At 40.5% G+C, this 24417-nt stretch overlaps 1 protein-coding gene across 1 annotated transcript in view; it reads left to right on the top strand.

Annotated features, from left to right (window-relative positions):
- Positions 1-1876: 1876 nt before the first annotated feature.
- ALKAL1 (ALK and LTK ligand 1) overlaps positions 1877-24417 on the top strand; it is a 36817-nt gene continuing 14276 nt past the window's right edge. Inside the window, exons 1-2 of the mRNA XM_030446009.1 lie at positions 1877-1971; positions 2859-3202. Of these exons, the coding sequence (XP_030301869.1) occupies positions 2869-3202 (334 nt within the window). The 5' untranslated portion in view covers positions 1877-1971; positions 2859-2868. The remainder of the gene's footprint in view (positions 1972-2858; positions 3203-24417) is intronic.

The following is a 24417-nucleotide window of genomic DNA, read 5'->3' as shown; positions in this document are numbered from 1 at the left end:
TCCAGCATGTTGTCTATCAAGATTGCATAGTCTGTAACTGCAGTCTGCAGACCTTTTAGATGTTTGTTTTTTTTTTTGGTGTAGAGGAAGGGCCATGTAGAATGTAGATGGGTTATCTGTTTGATCTGTTTGCCTTCTGCAACATTCCTTTGAATTCTTGTGAGTATTCTGCTACCTGCCTCAAACAGACACCAAAAAAAGACCTTGTTTTTTTTTTATCAGTAGAAAAAATATTCTGTCTTAATGGTGCCACAGATCTTCTTCCCCTGTGACCTGCTTTCAGGGCTAGAACAAGTTGTAAACCTAATCCATGACTACTTATGAAGGTGGGCACAGGTGTTTGAGTCAAGGTAACACTTTGGTTATTTCTAGAGGAGAATTCAGTCTCATTATGTGGTGGCAATATGTGTCTCTGAGGACAAAATAAAAGTAAACAAACAAAAAGCAAATGCAAAGAAGCTTTAGGATCTGGTAAATTAATATGCTGCTTTATTTCTCAGTTTATCACTGCTCTCCCTTTTGTTCTTCACTCAACCTAGCTACCAGCTTGGCCAAAGAAAACTCCTTATATGTTCCAGATAAAGAGGTAAAAACAGGAAATCATGTAGTGACAAAGAGATTGACACTTCCCTTCTGTTATCCTGGGAGCCCACAGACTCAGAACAGTTTATCTAGTGCAGTACACTGACCTCTAAAAAAAAAATATAAATAAAAGTGTGATAAAACTCATTTTAGTGTTTCATCAGTTAAATTTGGCTTGATCCCTGATCTTTGTGGCATCACCCCCTCAAAGGTGAGTGAGAACAGCACAAGAGAAAGAGAATGTGAGGAAGAATCTGGCTTCCCATCAGTGGCATAGAGATGGCCTCAGTGAGATACAGGCCTCAGATAATCAGAGAAGGATAAGAACGACAGTTTTGGGAAAGATGCAGTTGGTAGAGAAATGTTATGTGCCAGACAGATGCAGAATAGTTTAAATCTCCTTACATTTATATCCAGATGTGCCAGTTTCCAATATTCAAGGATGTCTCAAATCCTTTTTCTTTCTCTGTCTCTCTTATTAAGTAAATATCTCAGTGGTACCTTCTGACAAGGAGTCATACTTGTAAATTCTGTCATAATGTGACCTATTGTCTGGTAGAATATAAAAAAATTGAGTTGCTTTTCAATCTACACCCAGACCACCTGTATTCACTGGTCCCGGAAAGTTGAAATCTTGTTCTCTAATTATTTGCTTACATACTTATGGTTCTACAAGGCACGTTTTTTTTAACCTGTGGGATTAATCATTTCATTAGGTACCTTTCATTAGTACATTTTTAAAAGATTTTCATTAAATTGCATCGTCAAAACTAAAAACCTGTTTCAGATAAACAAACTTTTACAAAGTCCCTTTACAAAGACATTTTACCACTTTCCTTGCCATCAAAACCGAGTCAAATTTATTCACACTTCACTCACGGCTTCTTTATTCAACATGAAAAGGTGGTGGTGGGGGAAATAGTTCTCTTGCTGTATTCCCAAGGGAATCCCACTAAGTTAAAGCACATTTTAATCCACTGAGCCGGCAGCTTTCTTAGTAAGCATTTCCCAGTCTTCAGGGAAATCTAATTTCACAAACAGATCAGAGCCACTTCGAACGCAGCTTTCAGTTGCCATCCACCGGGGGACAAACGGGGAGGAGGAAGTTTGTCAGAAAAGACCTTCTTTGAGCCCAAGAGTGATTACCAGAGGTGTCTCCATAGACTGCCACCCACCTAAAGTCGATAGTACTCAAATGAGTACGCCGGTGCGGACTATATAAGAGAAGCGCATGGCTCTGGAGGGCGCATCCCCCCTCTCCGGGCGCAGCACCGACCGCCCCGCTCCGCGCCCGGCGGAGCCTCCGCGGGAGCACAAGCTGTGCAGCGAGGGTAGAGGACGGCTCTCCGCAGCCCGCAAGCACTCGGCGAGACTTGCCTCTGCTTGAAGGTAAGAAGCCACCCGATGGGGACCTTTGGCTTGGAGCGAGGGGCTGCCGCTGCCGCTCCCCCTGCAGCGGTGCCCGGGTCTTTTCCCTGGTGCTCCCCGGGTTTGCCGTGCGCCCCGGCGGGAGGCAGCGCCCGAGGCCGTCGGGGAGAGCCGGCTGCCTTGTGGCTCCGGTTAACTCTTTCTCCCAAGAGGATTTGCAAGTGAGGTCAAGTAGAAAACAGTTGGTAAATAACAGAATTTTCCTCCCTCTCTCCCTCTTAATCCTAACTGTTTGCTATAATTAGAATAGCTTACTTAGGGGCATTAAGCACTGCTCTCGAAGCCTCGGCTTCTTGTAATTGTTTTTGCCCTTTGCACCCTGGTTTGCAGCAGCTCCTCATGTAACTCGCCCCGCTCACTAAACTCCATCCAGTTGCCCTGCAGAGCGCTCTCGCCCAGGACGCGCCCTGCGGCGCTGCCCGGGCAGGCGGGCGGGCAGATCCGCGGGGATTCCCCCGCATCCCCGCTCCACCGGCGGAGGAAGGAAAGGAGCAACCGCAGGCGCGGAATCGCTGGGGGCAAGAGAAACCGAGCAAATCCCCCGCAAAGCCCTGGACCACAAATATGTGTGGCGGGGTTAATGCCCTAATCCGTGTCTATAAATGCGCCCTCCGGGGCTGCCCGGGGGCTAGCGGGAAGGCGCGGCGGGGCCAGCCCGTGGCGACCCGTCGGGTCTCCGCCTCCGCCAGCTCTCCGCGGCGCTGCGCCCGGTCCCGGGCGTGCAGGAGCTACGGAGGGCGCGCACCGCTTGCCGTGCCCGCGGGGGTGCCCCCGGGCCATGGGGGGCGGTCGGTCGGGCTGCGGGCCGGGCCCGGCGCTGACCGTCTTCGCTCTCTGCCTCCTCCCAGCTCCTCCGAGATGCGAGGGGCGAAGAAACGCCAGGCGCTGCCCGCCATCGTGCTCCTGCTGCTGGCCTCGGCCCCGCCGCCGCCGGGCGCCGAGGGCAGGGACGTGTCCGCCGCCGGAGCCGAGCGGGGGACGCTCCTCGACCTCCTCCTCCAAGCCCTGGGCGACGACGGCCGCCCGCTGCCGCCCCGCCCTCTACGGCGGGACCGGGTGATCTCCCGGCGGTACAGCGGCGGCGGCGCCCCGCCGCCCGACCCCCGCTCCGTCGCCTCCGTCCCCCGCCCGCCCCCGGCTGTCGCCGCCGCCCCGCAGCCGGTCCGGCTCTTCGCCGCTGCACGCCACGGAGGTAAGAGCCGCCGCGCTGCCCCGTGCAAGGAGCCTGAGGGTGCAGCCCCCCACCCCGGGGCCCGTCCCTGCCGCCTCCCCAAATGTGTCCGAGCCCGACGGCGCCTCGGACGGAGCGGCCCCGCTGCAGGCGGGAGGGGGAGAGAGGGAAGGGGTGCGAGGGTTCGCTCCCCGCTTCCGTCGGGCAGCACCCGAGGAGGTTTCTGAGGGCAGAGCAGCCCCGTCTTGCTCCCGCCCGGGAGCCGACATCGCGGCTGACGTGAAGGGGAAGCAGCAGTGGGATGTCCCGACCCCTCTTCCCGGTGGAAGTTTAGTTATGGGGAGGGGGATATGCTGGACACAAGGGAGAAGAGGGTGCTTCGTCGCCTTCTGGGACGTCAGGTGTGGACACAGCCTCTTTGAGCAAGTCTCCCAACTTCACTGTGTTACAACGCAGCCAGCTCTGAGGAAATCCTGGTTTCCCCCAATTTTAAGACTGTTCCTCTGATTTACACATAGGGAAGAGATGACTGATCTGAGAGACAGATGTCTGGACTTACTCTTTTCAACTTCCTCTTCAACTTAACCGGTTCCCACGTGATGCATTTTTCTAAGTTCCTGGGGCAGGTGTGGAACATTCAGTCTGTGCTGGTTGTGGGAGCTTGTTCCACCTCCCAGAGGATGCTCAGACTGGGGCAGGGAGCCATCCCTGGTGCTGGCACAGGTCAAGCCGGGCACTGACAAGGTGGGGGTAGTTCTGGGCCAAACAGCTGCCTGGTGACACTCAGATTGTTCTTGGCCAGGAAAATAGGCAGTGGGTCACCTCTGCCACAGCTAGGTTTAATGCAGAGCCATACAAAACATTTCCTACTGGCATGGAGCTGCCTGAGGGGTTCGTGTGAGATTATAGTGACTGTCTCCTCGCTGTAGCCCACTAACATTTTTCTCTTGTTGCCTGCCAGAGACCCTACTAGAGGGAAACCAAGTTGAGGAAAACTAGGAAGTTTGGTTTCTTAGGGATATGTGTCCCTGGAGAGCACCCTTGTGGCTGATGGGTGATAACAGGTGAAACTGAGATGCAGCTGTCCAGTGGTCTGTTTCAAAGGGAACTAAACCCTATTTTGGAAAAAAATTGAAGTCAGGTGACAAGTTCAGAAGTTAGTAGGTAAGTAACTGATCAGGGGGAAGGCACTTGCACAGTGAGATCACAGCTCAGCATAAGGAAAGTGGATTAGAAAATGACAAGGCAAGCAAAAAGCAATGTTCTGGCCTTGGAAGCTTCTGCAGTGTATGATTTGCCCCACGTACTGGGCGGCCCATCAGTAAGGTGATGTAATCTCCCAGTAAAATTCCAGATATTCTTGCTTTTTTTAGAGCATAAAGTCTCTGGTAGTAAAGGGAAAGCCAACCCAAACCAAACCAACACAGATTAATTTGCTGACTGGAAAAGGTGCTGCTGGTATCAGCATGACTGCTCATGAGTGATTACTCACTCGCTGTGGCTTAAATTCTTTGTGCTGTCACCAAGCCCTCAGTATACACTTTTCCAGGAAAAAGTGTAAGAGGGTCTTTTTCAGGAAGAATACGTGAAGCCTTACATATGTCTTATTTTTAAGAGAATGAAGCAAAGAAAAGTATAAACTTGGGAATAATAGTTACTAATATCAGGAGGCTTAAAGAAAAAGGCCATTGTGCACATCAGAATTTCCCATTTGAGGTGTTTACTCCTAACTAAATAATGCTATTGAGTTATAAAATAGCACAAAAACTTAATAATTATATGAATTTGAAGGGAAATTTTCTTTACTTCATCAGTATTATACATAATAAGGCTTTGCTTTCTATTAACGTTACCTGTAGTAACTACATTGGTTACAGAAGGGGTGGAAGTGTTGAACATCCTCAGAGAAGTTCACCAGTTGTCTCTGGCATAGGTGCAGTGTCCTATGAGCATCCACAAAGGCATATTTCTCTCCAGCATAGAGAGATCTACAGTTTAAATAATAAAGTTTTCATATTAATTTCAATTTTTTATAACAAACAGCAAGGGTACAAACTAGTACCTGTGTTTGGTTTTGGGATAGAGAACTTTAAACAAAGCATTTCTTAGAACTCATCAACCCTTTTCTTACACTTCCCATCACCAACACCTTAACAGTTTTTTTCTCTGGCTGGTAGTACCTGAGTGTCAGCTGAAGAGAATGGCTCATCTTCCATCAGTCAGGAAAGGTGCTGCTTTCAGCTGAATACTCAGCCAAGCTTTTTAAAATGGAGTTGCATGTTTGGATTATTTGTTAATTGATGAAAAATCAACCCCAAATGTCTGATTTAGAAGAATATTGAGCATTACCATTGCTTTTTTTGTTTGAAACTGAAAGCACCCCCACCAGTGGCACATACAGAATAGAGCATGCAAGAAGAATAATTTCTGTGTATTTTCTCTTTTCCCTTTTTTTTTTTTCTGGGGATGCTGCTCAGTACTATCAATGAGCTGAACAGCAGAAGGGCTCAAATGTATTCCCCCTCCTGTTCTCCTCTTTCCTTTACTCTCAGAAGATGGTTCAATCTTTAGTCTCCACACAAAGAACCAATTCAACTCACTGGGCACCAGTTCTGCACACACCTTTATTTATTTTACTTTATTTTATTTGGGGGCTTAGTTAGCTGTTTGTATAGTGAGGATGGCTCGCTTGGAGTGCTGTTGGGTGAATTTTAGGAGCAGCACAAGGCAAGTGGCTGGACCACATGGCCAAGGACAAAGGCTGAGAGGGAATGTGACCTCCTCCTTACAGCAGTACAGACCTGCTTATTTATTTCAGGCCATAAGGAAAAAAACAAAACATCATAGGGTGCCTTTAGTGAGGCTGGAAAAAGAATGGTGTACAACTGACTGTCAGATATCCTACCTGTACCACTCAGCTATAGATAAATAAATAAGGTCTAAAAGCAGGAGTAGTTGATCTGGGATGCTACATCTGGAAGTGACTTGCAGGTGATTAAAAGGCAGGTCCTGGGAATAATAGCTGGGCTCTACTTCATACAGGTTCACTGGGGGGGGCAAAGGGACACAACTGCACTGAAACAGGAGGGACATTCAAACCTGCCCTGCATGCTAGGGCAGTGAGTAGCTGTGACCTGCCTGGAAATGACCCCCCAGGTCTTTCCCTCTTCCCCTCCCCAATAGTCAGGGATATATTCTTTGTCATGTGCTTCTTGGCTGTATGAAGGTTTGTGTCATGAATATTGTAGGACCCAGAAGGAGAGCCACATATGGAATAAAGATACCAGTTTCATGATCACTTTACCTGTCTTTTCATCTCTTTTATGCTTACATGTTCAAAAATCTTATCTCACACAGATCTGTCCCTGTTTTTCTCAGTGATCTGATTAACGAGAGCAAGCATTTACTCTGAAGAGTGTATTCAGAAGAAATAATGCATTCCAATAAACCAAAAAGCAACCTTCATCTTTTTGCTAGAATTTTTGGTAGGATGTCACTAAAAATACGAATTGTTCCTTTGAATTATTCTATCTAGTGAGATTAAATTTTCTGTCACAACATACTTTACTTGCCTGAAGTTCTGATGCTTAAGTGTGGGGTTTTTTCTGCGAAGTCTCTCATGAAGTTCTTAAGATTAGTTATAAAAGGTTCTCAATGAACAATCTTTTTCATGACTATCTGCTGTTTCTAATGCCTAACTGTGATCTATGTTTAAATGAAGAACTCAAATATGTATTTTCACAAAGAAAAGATTCAGCATCAGGTTATTTTTGAATGTCAGATTGGCATAACTAGAATAGTTTGTCATTCTTAGATTTTCTTTGTTACCTTCATCTGAACACTTTCCGCAGAACCAAAATAGCTTCCATGTGATTTGTTTTAAATGTCTGCATTAACTACTCTTTCCATACATATTCCCCATGACAGTGGAGAAATGAGCTATCCGCAGTTACAAGGGGTATGGGGCTTGAATTTACCTTTGTGATAGGAGACTAGAAAGACATTTTAAAACATTTTGATTAGCTGTTTTTCAAGCATGCTGGATTCCAGATAAATATTGGTCTCAATTTTACCAGTATGTTCAGATTAGTCTCCTGAGCATATCTACTTCAGATTCAGAATAACTTATCAAAGGAGAATTTGACCACCAAATTATTTAAACTTCAAGGTTAAACTTAAGAGTTCATATTTTTGGCCAAAATTTCTTACACATCATCTGAAGAATAAGTTGTCCCACGGCATGGTGCTAATTTAACCATTATTCATAATGATCTAAATTTGAAAGATATGTTTGAGGTTCATTTTAGTTTACGGTTGAATCAAAAACGTAACCCTATATAAGGTAAAAGCAAAGTTTTGTTCTTTTTACTCAAAAATATCTCCTGTAAGTATAATGATAGTTGCAGCTGGAAAATCTAATACTGCAAGACCTGCTGTGTCCACTAGTGTACTACTTCAGTGAATGTAATTGCAGGTCTGGAATAAAGAAAAGAAACTGCTGAAGAATGTAAACCTTGTCTAGGAAGTGAAAATGTATGGTATGGTATAGTATGGTATGCTATGTTATGTTATGGTATGGTATGGCATAGCATAGAGTTCTTTGTAATACTTATGACTCATCCAATTATTATATTCCAATTAGTAAAATAGCTTTTTTTAATTTTTTTTTTTTTAAATATAGCAATTGTTGGCATTGAGGAGGCTTCAAAGAAGATAAGAGTTACTAAGAATGACATTCTCCAAAATTATATGTTTACCAAAACAGACATTACCTCAGAAATAAGCAAAATAGTGGACGAAATTGGTTTCAAAGAGGAATAACTGTTACATTAAAAATCAAACTAAACTTAATTGTAATGTAGTAACTATTCCTGGCTCCATGTCCAATATTTCTAATAAATTATTTCCAGAGTGAAGCTGGTGGCTTTACTGGAACAGAACCAGGCAAATATATTCTGCTTTCAGAGGCTTAGTATAATTTGTATTCTTAATTATTAAAAGACTTATTTTCTTTATTTTTTTATTGAGATGGACATGATGGGCAAATAAATTACACTTCTGCATATCCAAGACCTAGTAGTTAATAGAAGTGTATTCTTGTAAATTAACAAAGCATTGAATCATCAGAAATGATTTCTCTCAGCAGAACATCTATACAGCAGTGCCTGTAGGACAGTGCAGTATGGATGCCATAGGGCAATAAGCAACCCACGCCAATGTTTACTGGGACAAGATCAGAGAGGCTGCAAGGTTCTTACCACACCAGGATGCAGAAATATGGTGAAGGGTGAAGGGACTCGAGCACAGACCCTATGAGGAGAGGCTGAGAGAGCTGGGGTTGTTCAGCCTAAAGAAGAGGCGGCTCAGGGGAGACCTCATCACTCTCTACAACTCCCTGAAAGGAGGGTGTAGCCAGGTGGGGGTTGGGCTCTTCTCCCAGGCAACTCTCAGCAAGACAAGAGGGCATGGTCTTAAGTTGTGCCAGGGGAAGTTTAGGTTGGATATTAGGAAGAATTTCTTTATGGAGAGAGTGATCAGGCATTGGAATGGGCTGCCCAGGGAAGTAGTGGATTCTCCGTCCCTGGAGATATTTAAAAAGAGACTGGATGTGGCACTCAGTGCCATGGTCTAGCAACCGCAATGGTGGTTCAAGGGTTGGACTTGATGATCTCTGAGGTCCCTTCCAACCCAGCCAATTCTATGATTCTATGTACAGTCCTGATGGGTTCAATGGAAATACCCATTATCTCTGCTCATACCAAGATCGAGTGTCAGCTCTACCCAAAAATCACAAGTAGGCTGGCTAGCTTTTTGTTACAAAGTGTTTCATTCGAGTGAGGAGAAAGAATTACTTTTCATTAAATATATTGATAGTATTTTGATCGCAAAGCCATTCTCAAATATTCCTTGGTAAATTCTCCTAACCAACTTGATATTGGCACTTTTTAGTGACCCCTTATTTACTGTTTCCTGTAATAAATATGGAGATCCACACACCAATAGGTTCAGTTCAGACAAGTGCATATTTGTAACTGTATTTGTACTTGTATGTACATTTTGTTTTTTCCATATTTTTTTCTGTTTTTAATAGAATGAGTCTTGAATTTAATACCTTTCATTCAGGTCAGCTGCTATCACCACACCAACATTTCTTACCAGAAGGTGTTACCTTTGTACTAGTTCCTCAAACTGTAAGATGTCAGTGATCTCAGTACCTCTAGTTTGCATGCTGACTTTCTTAACTTCTAATTTAATTAAGTCCCAAATGAGGCAGAGTGTGGATATTCCTTCAGCCTTCAGTTCTGTGCAAGTCCTTGGATCTATAATTGTGTCCTGCTCCTTCATGGATATGGTGCCTTTATGACATGTAACTCTTGACATTTTTTCCTTGACTCTGGGGGTTTTTAGGTTTATAGAATCAAAGAATGGTAGGGGTTGAAAGGGACCTCTGGAGATCATGGAGTGCAATCCCCCTGCCAAAGCAGGATCACCCAGGGCAGGTCACACAGAAAGACATCCAGATGGGTCTTGAAAATCTCTAGAAAAGAAGACTCCACAATCTCTGGGCAGCCTTTTCCAGTGCTCCATCACCTTTAAAGTAAAAAAGTTTATCCTCATGTTGAGGTGGACCTTCCTGTGTTCCAGTTTATGTCCATTGTTCCTTGTCTTATCATAGAACACCACTGAGAGTCTGGCCCCTTCTTTAAATACACACTTCAGATATTTGTAAACATTAATAAGATCCCTTCTCAGTCTTCTCCAGGTTAAACCAGGTCTCTCAGCCTTTCCTCATCAAACAGATATCCCAGTCTGCTGATCATCCTTGTAGCCCTCTGTTGTACTTTCTCTAGTGTATTCTTGTCCCTCTTGAACTGGAGAGCCCAGAACTGGACAGAATACTCCAGATGTGGTCTCACTAGGGCAAAGTAGAGGGGGAGGAGAACATCCCTTGACCAGCTGGGCACACACTTCTTATTGCACCCCAGGATACCATTGGCCATCTTGCCACAAGGGCACATTGCTGTCCCATGGATAACTTATTGTCCACTAGGACTCCAAGGTCCTTCTCCATGGAGCTGCTTTCCAGCAGCTTTCCCCTAATAACAGATTAGATTTCCTCTAATCTGTACTGGTGCATGGTGGTTTTCCTCCCTGGGTACAGGACTCTACACTCATTCTTGTTGAATATGGCTTATTACCTTGTAAAATTTTGTATTTGGCAAGCATGATTACCAGGCAGCAGAGCTAGGCCACTAAACAGAAGACACCTGAAATCTAGGATACCCCAGAAATCCTCCTTATTGCAGCAGAAAGTGTCAAGCTCATGAACCAACCATGACAACTGATGAGCACATGAGAGAAAACAAAACATAATTTTTACATAAATGGAGGTTTAAAATATAATGAAGTCCACCAGAGTAGTCCTTCGAAATGAAATTATGACACTTGCTCTCCAAGGGCCCTGCTCTCACTTCATTAATCACAGTGCAGACCAGGGATGTTGTGCACTCTCCTGGCACATGAAAGGAGAAACCTTGTGTAACTGCAGTATGCCAGGCAGGAAACATTTGGGATGTCAGTAAGCCATGCCAGGAGCAAGATAGGATGCCAGCAAATAGAAAAGCTTTTTTGTTGAGCTGTTGTGTATAAAAAGTCAGCAACTTCTTTATGCGACGTGAGGTGATTGTACATTTTTTTTATTTTAGTCCTCTTTCATATTTTGAAAAAAATATATTTAGCTTGGCAAGAGACACAATTACTCATGTACAGTTTCAGCCTCAGAAAAGTGAATGGAAAAGTTTTCACTGAATTACACCAGAACTCAGCTTGAAGTACTCCAAGATTTCTCCAATATGCAGGGAGGTGTAACAAGTGAAATAGAAATTTGAATTCCAAGTAGATCTAACTTTAATTTAGGAACTACACCATGCATTTTGAATTAGCTTGGCCCTGAGCCCGTGACAAACTGAAGAGTCGATATATTTTTTTGTTTTTTCTTTACTGTAGAAATGAAGATTTGATTTTCAGTTTAGAAGGAAAGGAGTGGGTCTGTGTTCTCCTGATCTGTTCTACTGTCATCTGCCAGGGAAAGGCTCTGAGAGGTGTACACAGGTAGTACACAGGTGTAAGGCTTTGCAAAACATGTACTGTTTGGTAAACAGACTTAGGCATAGAAAATACTATGCTTCTTCTTTGGAGCTTATTTTGAATTTTAAATATGTATGTATACAGGAAGAAAGATTTAAAAAGATGAGAAGTGTAATCATGCATACATACATATCTATAGGTACACACACTAATTTTTAATAAGTGGGTTTTGGGGACAGTTTGAGGGAGAATGACGTGGTGTTTCAGACCTACAAGTGGTTTGTAATTCCAAATGGAGGCTTCTAAATGTAGACTGTATTTTCCAAAATGCTTCAGATAATGTAAAAATCCTTGCATAGTACTGGTGAGTATGCAAAGCTGTAAGCAACACCTCCCAATCAATGAGGGAGCTGAGGAAGATGCAAGGGGTAAGAAAATAGCCATGAGAGGGCTGCAGAGGTTGGGGGGGGAGAGCTGGCTCCTTGTCTAGAGGTTATGCAGTGTCACTGTCCCCTTTGCAATCATTTTCTTCTTGAAGAAAATCTCTTAAAGTGACCTGGAATGAGTGTGTGGGAGAGGGAAAATATTCCCCTTATTAACACTTGCCTTCTTTCTAGAGAATTAAAATTTTTGAATTTTGTTTATCTTGTACTTTTCACTAAATTAAAAGAAATTACTCAAAGGTGAGCAAAGCTTGTGTTAGTATTTTGTAAATGCTAGTTCTGAAAAACATATGTGCACTTTAACATCAATAGTAAATTTTTTTTCCAGCAAAACCCTTCAGCTTTAATAATTTGTTGCTTGCATTTGCTTTTGATTATGAGTCTGATATTAAATCAAACTAGAAAAGTTGGAAAAGAATATAATGGCTTGTGAATGTATGCACATATGAGCAGTGCTACACAGAGTGAGATAAAGTTGCAAATACTCCTTCCTCATAAGACCACAACCTAAACTTAACCCTGGGGAAGAAATTATGCCAAAACAGAACATGCAAGATGACAAAAAAGTCAGGGGAGGAGACCTGATGGAAAACATTTTACTAGAAAAAATGTGGGTGATCCCCTGTGTTAGCTTTCAGTTGATGGTTGGGCTTTTCTGTTCAATATCAGGATGAATGCTTCATTTTATCACTTGTGAATTAGAGTTTACTACTTTAGTGGAAGTCCCACAGGCTATTCCATGTGTGTTTTGGGCATTTTTAATGTCGGTCAATTGGAAAAGAGTTGCTTCAGTGAGAGAATTGATTATCGATGAGATGCTGAGGATGGGTTATCTCTAGGGTATAAAGAAGAATTAACACATGAAAGATCCAAGCATTTGATTGGTTAGTGGCCATTTTTATATTATCGTGTGGTTTATTGTGTCTGCTGGGCAAAAAAATCATTGATGGGCAATGCTCCACTGATTTTATTAAAACAGTGCATAAAAATGTGTTTAATACAGGCTTTAGCACCAATGGAAAATCCTGTCTGGAGTTAAAAATTGTGGCTACTTTTTAACTTTTCTCTTCTTTTTTTAAAAAAAAAAACCCTAGTCTATTATATCTTTCTTTGTCAATTCAAGTAAATTGGTTAGAATGCATTTTAGTACATTGTCTCTTACTACATGATTTGAAATCTATGTCTTTGGCTTGAAGAAAAACATTTAATGTTACCTCAGTAAAGCAACTACTGTCATGCTCCTTAAAGAGTTTGGACAACATGAGGAGTTACAAGGCACAAATCCAATTAGGGCATTACTACTAAAATTATGTTCCCTTTTCACTTGAGCATGTGAAATAAAAGTGGAAAGGAAAATAAAATTGAAAAACAGTCAGGCACGTTTGGGTTTTTTGTCTGTTTGTTATTTGGGGGTTTTTTGGTTGGTTTTTGTTTGTTATTTGTTTTGGGTTTTGTTTTTTGTTTTATTTGTTTGTTTTTTCCTTAACCCTTACCTGTTCATGATATCAAATCATATGGGATGTGTTTCCAGAGAAGGAACCTTGAAAAGGAATGTGAGGAAATGCATCCTCATTGTTATATGTGACAGTAATGAATATGCACTAAATTAATAAAAAAACCTTTAATCCCATTAGATTAAAATAGCTGAGGAGATAGCTGTGAAGTTATTAATGTAATAATGATAATTACTTCTTCCTTGTCTGTTAGTGGCATAGCATGCCTAACATGTGAGAGACTTCTATTTGATCACTGAAATTGAAGGGAAATTGAAATTTAGGGAAATTATTTTTAAAACTCATCTTTAACACAGTGCACAAAGACTTAAAGCCAAAATATACCAGTAAGAAGATTTCTTCTGGTTTCCAAAGAAATCTTCTGAGTCAGAAGGACAGTCTAGAGCAAGCTCATCACTTTCATTTTATGCTGTGGACCTAAAGTTTGAATGGACCTGTAGGACAGTAATACCTTATTAAGATACCCCATACAATTTATGCTTCCCATAACCATATGATGAAATCCCAAATTTGCATGTAAAGGTAACATACATGTATTTCTCCTCTCTATTCATGAGTAAGACACTTTTCCAGATTTCAGGCAATTTCCAGACTTTCAGAAAAGGAACTGATAGAAAATAAATGATTTTTGTGGATAAGACCCGCACAGGTACAGCAAATTTAATACCCAGATGTACTGCTCATAAACAGGGTAATTCTACTGCATGGTGGAGCCACTCCATGTATATGTATCTGATCCAGCTGCATGGGGCTATAGAGGATCCCTTATCTAAGATGCAGTTATGACTTTGAGAATCCTTAAAATGGCTATAAAGTGTACATTTATTCTGAATCTGCTGACCCAGAAATGAGCAGCACTTTCTGAAAAGCCTTGCTTCTCCTTCTTTACTTTCCTCTGGGATAGCTGTTCCTTTCCTGTCAGGGAGAGGACTGAAGCAGCACATCTGGAAATTAAATAATACTAAAAAGGGAAGTGTTATTTTAGAATAGATAGAAGACCTCTTGAATATCAAGTTACTTTTCTCTGTGGTTACACTTTCCATCTCAGACTACCAGAACATCATGACAGGGAGAGCAGTATTAAAAAACAGAGAAACATCAAATTTATCAGCCCCAGAACATAGAAAATGTTTTCTGGCTTTTAAATAAGGCCAGCACTTTCTGTTGAGCACATGTTTGCCCACTGCAATGTATGGTTTGCTTGCATTTTACATCTGCTTATGATCCTCAAAGATAAGACCTCCAATGTCAATATGTCTTGAGTAGCTCACTGTGTTGGATTCATTTATGTGTAAAACTCAAATAAAATATATTTATGCCAGTTATAATTTGTAAATGTAACTGTGATAGGTTAAAAGTTCCTTAGCCTGAATATAAACATGATATATGTTCACTGGAAATGCTTTAAGATAGTAGTTTAGAATACTATTATGATAGTTCTGAATCTCTTCTAATTCAGAAAGAAATAGAAACATTTCTAAAATAAGCACAGGAAATGTAAAGTACAGCTAAACATTACCATTTGCACAGCAATCAACCTGGAGCCTATTCATATTTCAAGAAAAGCAGGGTCTAATTAAACTCTGGAAATCTCAATTCTATTTCCTTTCACTCCAATAGAGTTTGCCTGTTTGTCAGTGCTGGGTTTGGCTTGCCTGCAGTTAAGCACATGTCATCAGCTTTCATTCAGATGATTCAACTATTTCATATATTGCTTTTGATGTATTGCAGCTGCTCTTGTGTTTAATTTATGCAAATATTCTAGAATCTCCATTTATGAGCAGCCATGATACCTAAAACAGAATACTTGCATGGAGTGCTGCAGAATTGTAAGAAGTGAATTTCCTTTTCATATTTACCAATGTGTAGTCTCTGTATCTCATTCTAAGAGGGGCTCTGCCTTCAGTCAAGAGCTCTCCAGTAACTTTCCATGCATAATTTGGAGTCTCTGGATTCAGCTGAAATATCTGTCTTTGTAGTTTAATGACTTCAAATAGCTGATAGATAAATGAATGGAAATTATCTGTTACAGAAAAAAAATATAAGTAGAGTAAGATAGCTTCAGTAAATTAATGCCTTTAATAGTTTAGCCCATCCTACTTATATGTCTCATTATTTTCAGTGAATTGTCCTTTTGTAGTTTAATGAACAATTGGTATTGTAATACATTTTTCTTCTTGGAAAGAGTGAAGTGTATTTTCACAGCTTAGTATTTGAAATAATGTCAGTTTCATAAAGATGTTCATTTTCCCATTTTAATTATTCTAGGGATATCCAAACCTGTTTATTAGAATGTCCTTGTGAAAAAAAACAAAAAAAAAAAAGAGAAAAAACGTTTGCATAAACTCATACATCAGGTCTGCACGTGAGATTTTGTCTTATATTTTTAAAAGTAGATATGTATTTCAGTGTTTTTTCTGCTCATGTGTCTGAGAGGGGAGAAAAAGTGTGCTTTTGAATTATGCACATAGGGCTTATCTGTATGTGTGGTGCTGTTCAAAAGGCTCAAAGTGCAAAGGAAAGCTGCTAAATTATTTTTTTACATTTTCATTTCAAATGTAAAACTTGTCAGAATATGTAAATCCAGATCTAGACCCATTCCAGTTCTGTCTCCTAGAGTGATGGCTAATAGTAACAGCAGAACAGTAATGGTGTATACTGTGTTTGGCTCATTTCTTGATCCCACAACGTTTTCTGATAGAAACAGGGATTTACAGGGAGGAAAATAAAACAAAAATAAATCCATGCTTCTTAATGTTCTTTTGCCAAACAAATATTAAATTCTCCACAGGCAAGGATTAACTAATACAAATATGCTTTCTGAGCTGCTATTGAAAAATTACTAATAAACATCATTATAGCTGAGTTCAAGGTATTCAACTTTGTAAATAGATCCTGTTATAATTTTATTATGGTTGGCTGAAGCCCTAAGAGAAGCCAATGTTTCACCCTCTTTGTTCGAGTCTTAATGAATTATTGGAAAGCGGCTGATTAGAAAGCATTGACTCAGAAGGGGCCACTGAATTCTGAATGTTTCTCTCTTTGATGTTGTTTACCTCCCATGTTGCCTCTTTTTTTTTTTTTGGCAAAAAATCTTGATACATGTAGCTGTGAGTCTACTTTGCTGGGCCGTTATTTCCCAGTGTGTGTCAGGAGGTCTAATGTGGCAGGTAGCTATTTGCTGAACGTTCTGAGTGTTTATTAAATCTCACACCTTAGAATAGTATTGTAGCTAAAGGAGTTACAAGAAGTAGGATGCTTAAGTTTTCCTTTAGACTAGGGGCACTTCACATACACTTCACATACTTACTCTTTTTCTCTCTCTCTTTTTTTTTCCTTTCTTTCTTTGTTTTTCCTCTTTTTCTTTTTTTTTCTTTTTTACTATTTTTTATTTTTACTATTTTTTCTTTTTTTCTTTTTTTTTCTCTTATTTTTTTCTTTTCCTTTTTTTTTCCCTTTTTTTTCCTTTTCCTCTTTGGTGGATCTGCTTGCTTCCTGCTTCCAGTTGCTTCTAAAGAAAAGGCCTCTTCAGCTGTCCAAGACTGAATTTACACTGTAATGTGAAAATACACTATGACACTCAGACCACTGCTGACTGTTGGGAAGGACCTTGGACATACACTATATATCAGCATATAGTTGAACTTTCACTTTTGGAGAGCTTCAGATTTTAGGAAATTAAACTGGAGCAGAGATGTAAGAGATTAGGATGTGAGTTGCATCTCATCTTGAAAATGGACTAATATTGCTGATTAATTCCTTCACATTGTAAACATATTCAAAAAGTAGATGAAGTTTTGATAACTGGTGCTGTCTTCACAGTGGCTTAGCGTTATTCCACTGCTCCCCACTTACAGGGAAGTCCCTCAGTGAGGGTTCACCTTTCCCAGCAGATCACTTCCACACTGGTACATTGCCTGAAGTAAACTCAGATAAGGGCAGTGATAGATTACATCCTGGTTTCTTTCATCTCTGTTAAATTAGTCTCATTTAAAGATCTTTTCATTGGATATATCACCTAAAATAATGTGAAAGGGGCAGTCATTAACCCCAAGGTTCCCCACTCAGGCAATGTTTGACAGTCTATAATCAAACTGTTTTTTCAGTTCCATCTTTCTTTGGAATACCCCTTAACACAGCCCTTCTGGGGGGGAGAAAGAGGTTCAGAAAGTTGGTTTGCTTGGACTTAGGCTTTTTATTTAAGGCAGACCTTGGGATATGATTAAATTCTTAAGCATGGCCAGCACAGATGGAAGTGACCTGTAGTTTAAGGGTTCAGAGATTTTGAGATGTCTCGATGGACAGGTACTTGATTCTGCATCTTCTGAAATATGGCATAAGGAGCATTGTAACAAACTATGTTTTCACTTTAGTTACAGTGGCCTCTGGATTATTTAAAATTAACTAGATAGCTTTAATTTGAACAGGGAAGTAGTCAGGCTAAGAATATTTGAAGCATAGAACTGAGGGCTGTAGCCAGTGCTCTTACATTTTTGCATAAGATGTTGAAGGTTCAGAGGGTGCAAAAGAGGAGGAAATAACATGAAATCTGGTTTTACTAGAGAGGTGAAGACTTATTAATGCTGGGAGAATCTCCAGCTTGGAAAATCCATGGTTGTTATAGCCTTTGTGCCACCAGAATAGAGAAAAGGCTTGGCTCAGAGAAGAGAATCTGGCTTCAAGAACTTAAAATAAATATCAAATGTCAGAGCTGTGACTTAATTGTTTAGCTAAGTAGCTCATGTGAATTACACACAGATTTTAGACCTTTTTATGCTTCCATTGAAATCAAGGGGAACAGTCAGATCATATTCTCCTTCCAGTGTCTTTCAGCCCTCAAAACTGTGCTACTTGAGAGTATGATAGCTCCTAGAATCATTTATTGCACTAAATTGGAATCCAGAGAGCTGCTAGTACACAGCTGCTTTGTGTTTTATTACTGTAGACATAAGCTAAGACTCTAAACAGAATGTGTTTCTTTAGTTGGTGTTGACACTCAAACAGTGGTATTTGTGACTAACAGTGGAAGTTGGAACTCCAGGTTCAGACATTGGTTCCTGACATTTTTGAAGTGATAAGTGATGTACATGCATTCTGCTTAAAGCAGTCTCAGAATATGGCTCTGACAGTCTCAGAATTAGAGCTATGCCCAAACCTAAAAGCATTTGCTTACAAATACCCCTCTGTGAAACTAGTTCTGAAAACCTTATAACTTCATAGGGATTTCTTTTTCCTTCCTCAATGAACATATAAGATGTTATATGTTATGAATTAAAGGAAATACAACTTTTTTTTTTCTCTTATCATTACACTACTGCATATTCACTTTAGAATTTAAAAATTCTCAACAAAAATAAAATAGGAATTAAAACAATCAAACAAAAAAACCCCGACAAAACAGTCCCTGTTTAATCATAAATGCATTGCAGGAACAAGGAAACTCTCAAAATAAGGACAGTGGCAGCTGTAAACTAGAAAGGATTGTTTAGTTATAACCAAAATTAAATTACCTGGAGCTGACAATCTTATGTTCATGAAAAAGGGAAAGATTTTGAGAGAAGGCTTCAGATGTGCAATTTAAAGTACAGTTCCATTACCTGGCTAAGAGCCTTCACAGAGGTCTACTGGCAGAGTGAAATATTGTTAGATAGGTGACAGAAAGAAAAAGGTTGAAAAGGTCTATAGCCAATTTCAGACTGACATGTATTTCTACAAATTTTGGCTGTCTGATAAATAAATGACTGCGAGTAGAGCATGTAACTGATGACATTATAAATAAATGGAACATAGAGAAATTACTTAGTATCATATTTCTGGACATACTTGGAAGATACTGTGGGAAATATCCTCATCTAGACAGGGCAGTTTTCAGGTTCTGGTTTCTGCATTTACACTGCAGAGGCCATGAGAGGATGGGAAGCATCTCTGTCCCCTGTGCAGCCAGGGTTCAGCCTCTCCAAGCTCCCGATGATGATAATATCACTACTGCAGTCATTTAAGCAGCAAGAAAGTGTGATTGCTTTTTCTGAGAACTGAAAGTGCAGTGTTTGAGCAGGTAGTGAGCAATTACTTTCCCTTCGAAAATGATGAGTTAAACAAAGAAAAATTGAAGTTTGAGGGAGAGAGAAGGAATGTAATACTACCAGTGTTGGAAAACCCGAATAGTTCACAGCAGGCAAAGTTATCCTCCTGTCCTGGTTTGGGCCAGAATAAAGGTGATTTCCTGTCTTGTACTTTTGCTTTCAGCTAAGTCTCTTGTAAGTAGTTGCACTTGCTGAAATTAACAGCAAATTTCTCAGGCAGTGTCTGCTTCTGGGACTGATAACACTCGATGTTTATAGTTACTGCTAGAGACTGGTGTGCAGAGAGAGCCAAGGAGACTGCTCAGCTCTAGGGATCATTTTGCCCTCCAGAGGGAATAAAGAGATCCCACCTGCAGCCCTCCTTTGGGGAGGAACAGACAAGATAGATGCCAGAATTGACCTAACAGAGTATTCCATCCCATACACATCATACTCAGTATAAATTTGAGGGATCATGAGGGTCAAGCCAGTTTCCAGCTTTCGACTTCCTGTCCTTCTGCCTTTCCTGCTTCCCTTTCTTCACCCGTTCCCTGTTTCCTTCGGCTTCCTGGGAGGATTCCATCCATTCCTCTGCCTGTGGTCCTGATCCGTGCCAGCCCATATCCGTGTGTTCCTGCCTCCAGCTCCCGACTGCTGCTGACTCCAGAAGTCCAGCCTGGACTTTCCCAGGGCTGCCCTGCAGCCTCGGTGGTGACGTGAGAGTTACTGGGGGTAAGGGAGGGAGGAACGTGGTATCAATTTTCCTGTATATTTGTATATTTGTATATATTTAGTAATTTTTCCTATTTATCATCACTGTTTCTTTAAAGTTGTGTAGTTTAGTTTCCAACCCATAAGTCTCTTTCCCTTATTCTCTCTCCTTTCTTTATCAGGGAGGAGAGAGAGATTAATAGAGAGCATCTGTAACTCGCTTTAATTGCCATGTTAAACTGTGACACCTCCCCATCCCCTCTCCTCCTGTCCCAACACTTCAGATGTGATTAAATACTTCTTCTGTAGCTCCAGTGAGTTACCTTCCCCCTGCCTCAGGTTATGTCCTTCCCACAGCTCAGTGCCCAGGCTCGAAGGAGCCAGCTCTAGGGATAATCTGTTGCCCATAAGAAGGAGTAGGACTGTAGGCTGGCAATGCCTTTCAGGCTGTAAATAGTCACTGCTCTGCTGAGGTAGGAAAGCCTCCCTGGAATTACTGTTCGTACCCTTAGTTGTCTTCATAGCAACGATCACTGTTAACTATTCCTGTCACTCTCTGTTCCTGCTCATAGCTCAGAGGAGAGCAGCCAAGGCCAGGAGCCCAACTGGAGCACAAGGGAAAGGGAGAAATCAAAGTGCAATGGGCTGGACAAGAATTGGGCATGGGCAGGGAAGAGTGGGGGGCAATGGATGGCTGGGTTGTTCCCATGCATGTGAACAGGTCTTTACCAACCTCCAACCTCCCATAACTGCAAGTCAACCTTTTCAGATGCTGCGACTACTGGAGAGATGGTTAAAAATAGTTTTCTGCCATAGCTTGATGAAGAATTGATCTTGGTATGGAAGAAGGAAGGAATGATAAGTAGGTGTCCTTTTCCTGTGCTTTGTATCCTGTGTAGGTGCTCCAATTGATACAAGATGAACACCAAATGCTTCTGTGACTGTTTATCCTACTCTCGTTGCTTGTTACTTTTAGATGTGTTTTCCATCCTCCTCTCTTGCACTGTCACAGATGCTTTCACACTCGTACCATCTGGTTATGTGGGTCACAGGCTGTGGGAAACAGGCAACATGAGCAGATGTGGTGTCTCAAATATAGTCCTGTAAGTTCAGTCCAGAAATTTGTGTTATAAAGGAAAGAACTTCCATATCTTTCCCAAGTAGCAGCATCATAAAACGAAAGAGAGCAAAATTTATATGTATTTGCTCGCTGTCTTCTTACAATTTTGATTTTGCGAAACTTGCTATTGAAGGACTGATTTCACCTGAAGTATAAAAAAAAATCCTGGTGCTAAGTCTCAGAGGACTTTGTGTCAGTTCACATCCCTTCACTGGCATGAGAGAAGGCAGATCTCCTGCAGATTGTACTAGGGAGGGGCTCTGTTTTCAAGAGAGCCATGGTACTTGCTGTGATAGCCCAGGAGCTTTGACCTGGGCACTCTGCTTCCATTTTGTCCTGTGAGATCCAATAGAGAAGCACAAGGATTATAGGACTAAAGATTTTCCTTCTTTTTTTTTTTTTTTTTTTTTTTTTTTTCCCTTAAAAAAAAAAAAAAAGGGACAAACTTCACTTTCATTCAATTTCTACTGCAGATGAATTGAAAGAAAACTGCAGCAGTGAAGAAAAGGTAGAATCCAAATGAGCACAAATTTAGAATACTTAGAATACAAATGAGCACATAACGCCTTCTGAGACAGTATCACAATTGTGATTCTGGTGTTTTGGAAAGAGAAACTTGAAAAAAAAAAGATCTGCTTTAAAAGTTATCTGTCTCATGATGAACATCAAAGTTTAAGTACTTTGCATGAAAACAGCATTGGTTTATGTCCTGAAACATCAAAAAAAGAGCTAGCTAATGGATGTTCTTTTAATAAAAACTAGCTGAAACAGTAAACCGTTGCTTATGGATTTATGCTGTTCTAGGAACGTGGCAAGGATCTTGAGACATTTAATTTCCAATCCCGTGTACTCCTTTGTAATGTAGTAATAAATAAACTGAATAAATTAACTCAATTTGATGTTTTGTCGTAAACAAAGAGCAAAGGAGAAGGAGTTGGCGAAAAAAGCCACTGTATACAAATGTATTTTTTATCAGGTGTTTTGAATGGTTCATCATAATATATTTAAAAGTTTGGATAGTCTTTAGTTAGGATTTAACATTTAATCAAAAGGACTTCATGGGAGGAGAAGTGGTAGTGATACCAGGATAAATTTCTGCCACTTAGGTGCTCACAGACCATAATCCAGCGGGGATAATAGTCTATAAAACATAACTGAGGTACTTTTTTGTTGAACTAAAGCTAGTATTTCACACTTAGAATCATATGGCATAGACCTTTTGGATTTATTAAATCCAGCCATCTGCTATTTCAGGCAACACATCCCAGAATCTTGTTCATAACCTTTTCAAAGAACCGGAATGTGCCTAGCTAATGCAAGACTTGCTCATTTATCAGTTAGCAGAGATAAATATATGTCCTGTTCTTATTGACCAAAAATTCAAGTCGCATTAGACTTGTTTCTTTAACTATTTATATTATATTGTGGCATGCACAGAATCCTCTATACTATTTATAACAGAGTGTTGCTAAAGCTTACTAACTCCTTGCTCAAACAAAGGCTATACATCCAACTGAAATCAAGCATCTGAAGTTAGTTGTCTCTTTTCTTGGTACCCACATATAGGTCTTTGTAATAACAATAGAGCTGAAAAATATATGGGTTTAAAAACCCTTCCATAATTTCCTTGCCATTACATCAATGGGGTATTGATGAGTAAAGGGGACTATGCAGCCATTATTGTGAGTGGAATTTGATCCTGGACACTATAAAAAGGCTGTATTTCAAACTATTTCAGGACTACTTTTAGAAGTAGTAATAGTAATAATAATAAATTCCATTCCAAGCAAATGGTTAAGAGCCATTAGTTCTTGAAGTATCTGAAATAATTCAGATCTACTCCAAGCTGTAGTGCACAGATATCAGTCCAACAAACAAATGTTAGGAGGGCATACGAACACCTATTTCTACAGACAAAACCAAGGCATGCTGAATTAGGAAAGCAGTATACCTTTGCTCTTTGTGTGCTGAGCCCTGTTAGGCTTACTCTTTGAGGTCATACCATTGTACTTCTAAACTGACTGACATCTAGCTCATTTTATTGCTCAAGTTCCTGGCAAAAGTCATAAAAAAACCCCTTTCATTTTATGTATATAACACCTGGTATTTTCTTTGTGAATAGACTTGGGAACGTTTGCCAATATATCAATTACTCAGCATTCAAAAGGAGTATTATTTGCCATGCTCACATCAGAGAAATATTACTGGTATGAATGTCAGGAAAAGTAAACATTCAGTCACTAGTTGAAGTATCCTTAGAAGTACTGTTTCAAACCTGGACGAGTAAATAAGGATGAAAGCATTTATTTGACATGGGAGCAGAACTACCACTGACTAACGAGGTACAAACATTTATCATGATGTGAGTTCTAAATTTTCTCTATAAATAAAAATGAAATACTGAACAGGGCTTTTATGAGCAACAAATAAGTCCACAAATAAGAGATTAGAATACTGTTTATTCCTAGTCCTGGAGAAGAAGAAGACAAATTGACCAGGTCATCCATTATCAGTTCTTAATTGCACTCTTTTTGTATCCCTTAAGCTCTGGAGTACACTTTGTATTGCAAGAACTGAAAGGGCTCCTGTTAGACAGAGAAAATGGGAAGCCTGGTAAACTCTACTTGCAGGGTAGAAAGATATGCATGAGTACATTCAGCATAGTCTACATTCAGTAGATGGCAGTGGTCTGCAATTGTAGATTAATTCAAGATTTCCTCTTGAGCAGATGCTTTCATTTCTGTGAATCCAAGCAGTGTTGGTTTGGGGATTTATTTGAGGCTTTTTAAAATTTATTATTTTTTATTGTTTTAAATACTAAGCTACCAGGTAGCTTTTTACCTGATAGAGCAGACGGTGATAGAAAATGCTAAAAAAAAAAAAAATTGCTATTTTATTTTAATCTTCATTACACAGCACTTGGAATAATGTGCTTAAGCTTTGAATTTCAGACAGTGGTATTACATACAGAAAGGAATGTATCTGTCTGGAGCATTGACTCATTTTCTATCTATGCCCCGTGGAACTTAGTATGTACATATCAAGGTCTCAAAATAAAAGCATTCAGTAAGTGGGAACTATGTGTCTTACTTAACAAAAGTAGTAACACAATGATGTCTCGGAATGCTGCACACAGAAATAGATATTTTCCCTTGTCTAAAGGAATAAATGTGGAACTATAAGGGGAGAGTGGGGGGTATTGTATGAGCAAACAAATTACAAAGACAATTGGAAATTATTATGAAGCTTTTATTTATGGAAAGCTGGAAGAAAAGCACATAGCAAAAGCAGGAATACA

Source organism: Calypte anna, chromosome 2, assembly GCF_003957555.1.
Source record: "Calypte anna isolate BGI_N300 chromosome 2, bCalAnn1_v1.p, whole genome shotgun sequence".
Taxonomy (NCBI): Eukaryota; Metazoa; Chordata; class Aves; order Apodiformes; family Trochilidae; genus Calypte; species Calypte anna.
This window is presented reverse-complemented; position numbering and strand designations above follow the sequence as displayed.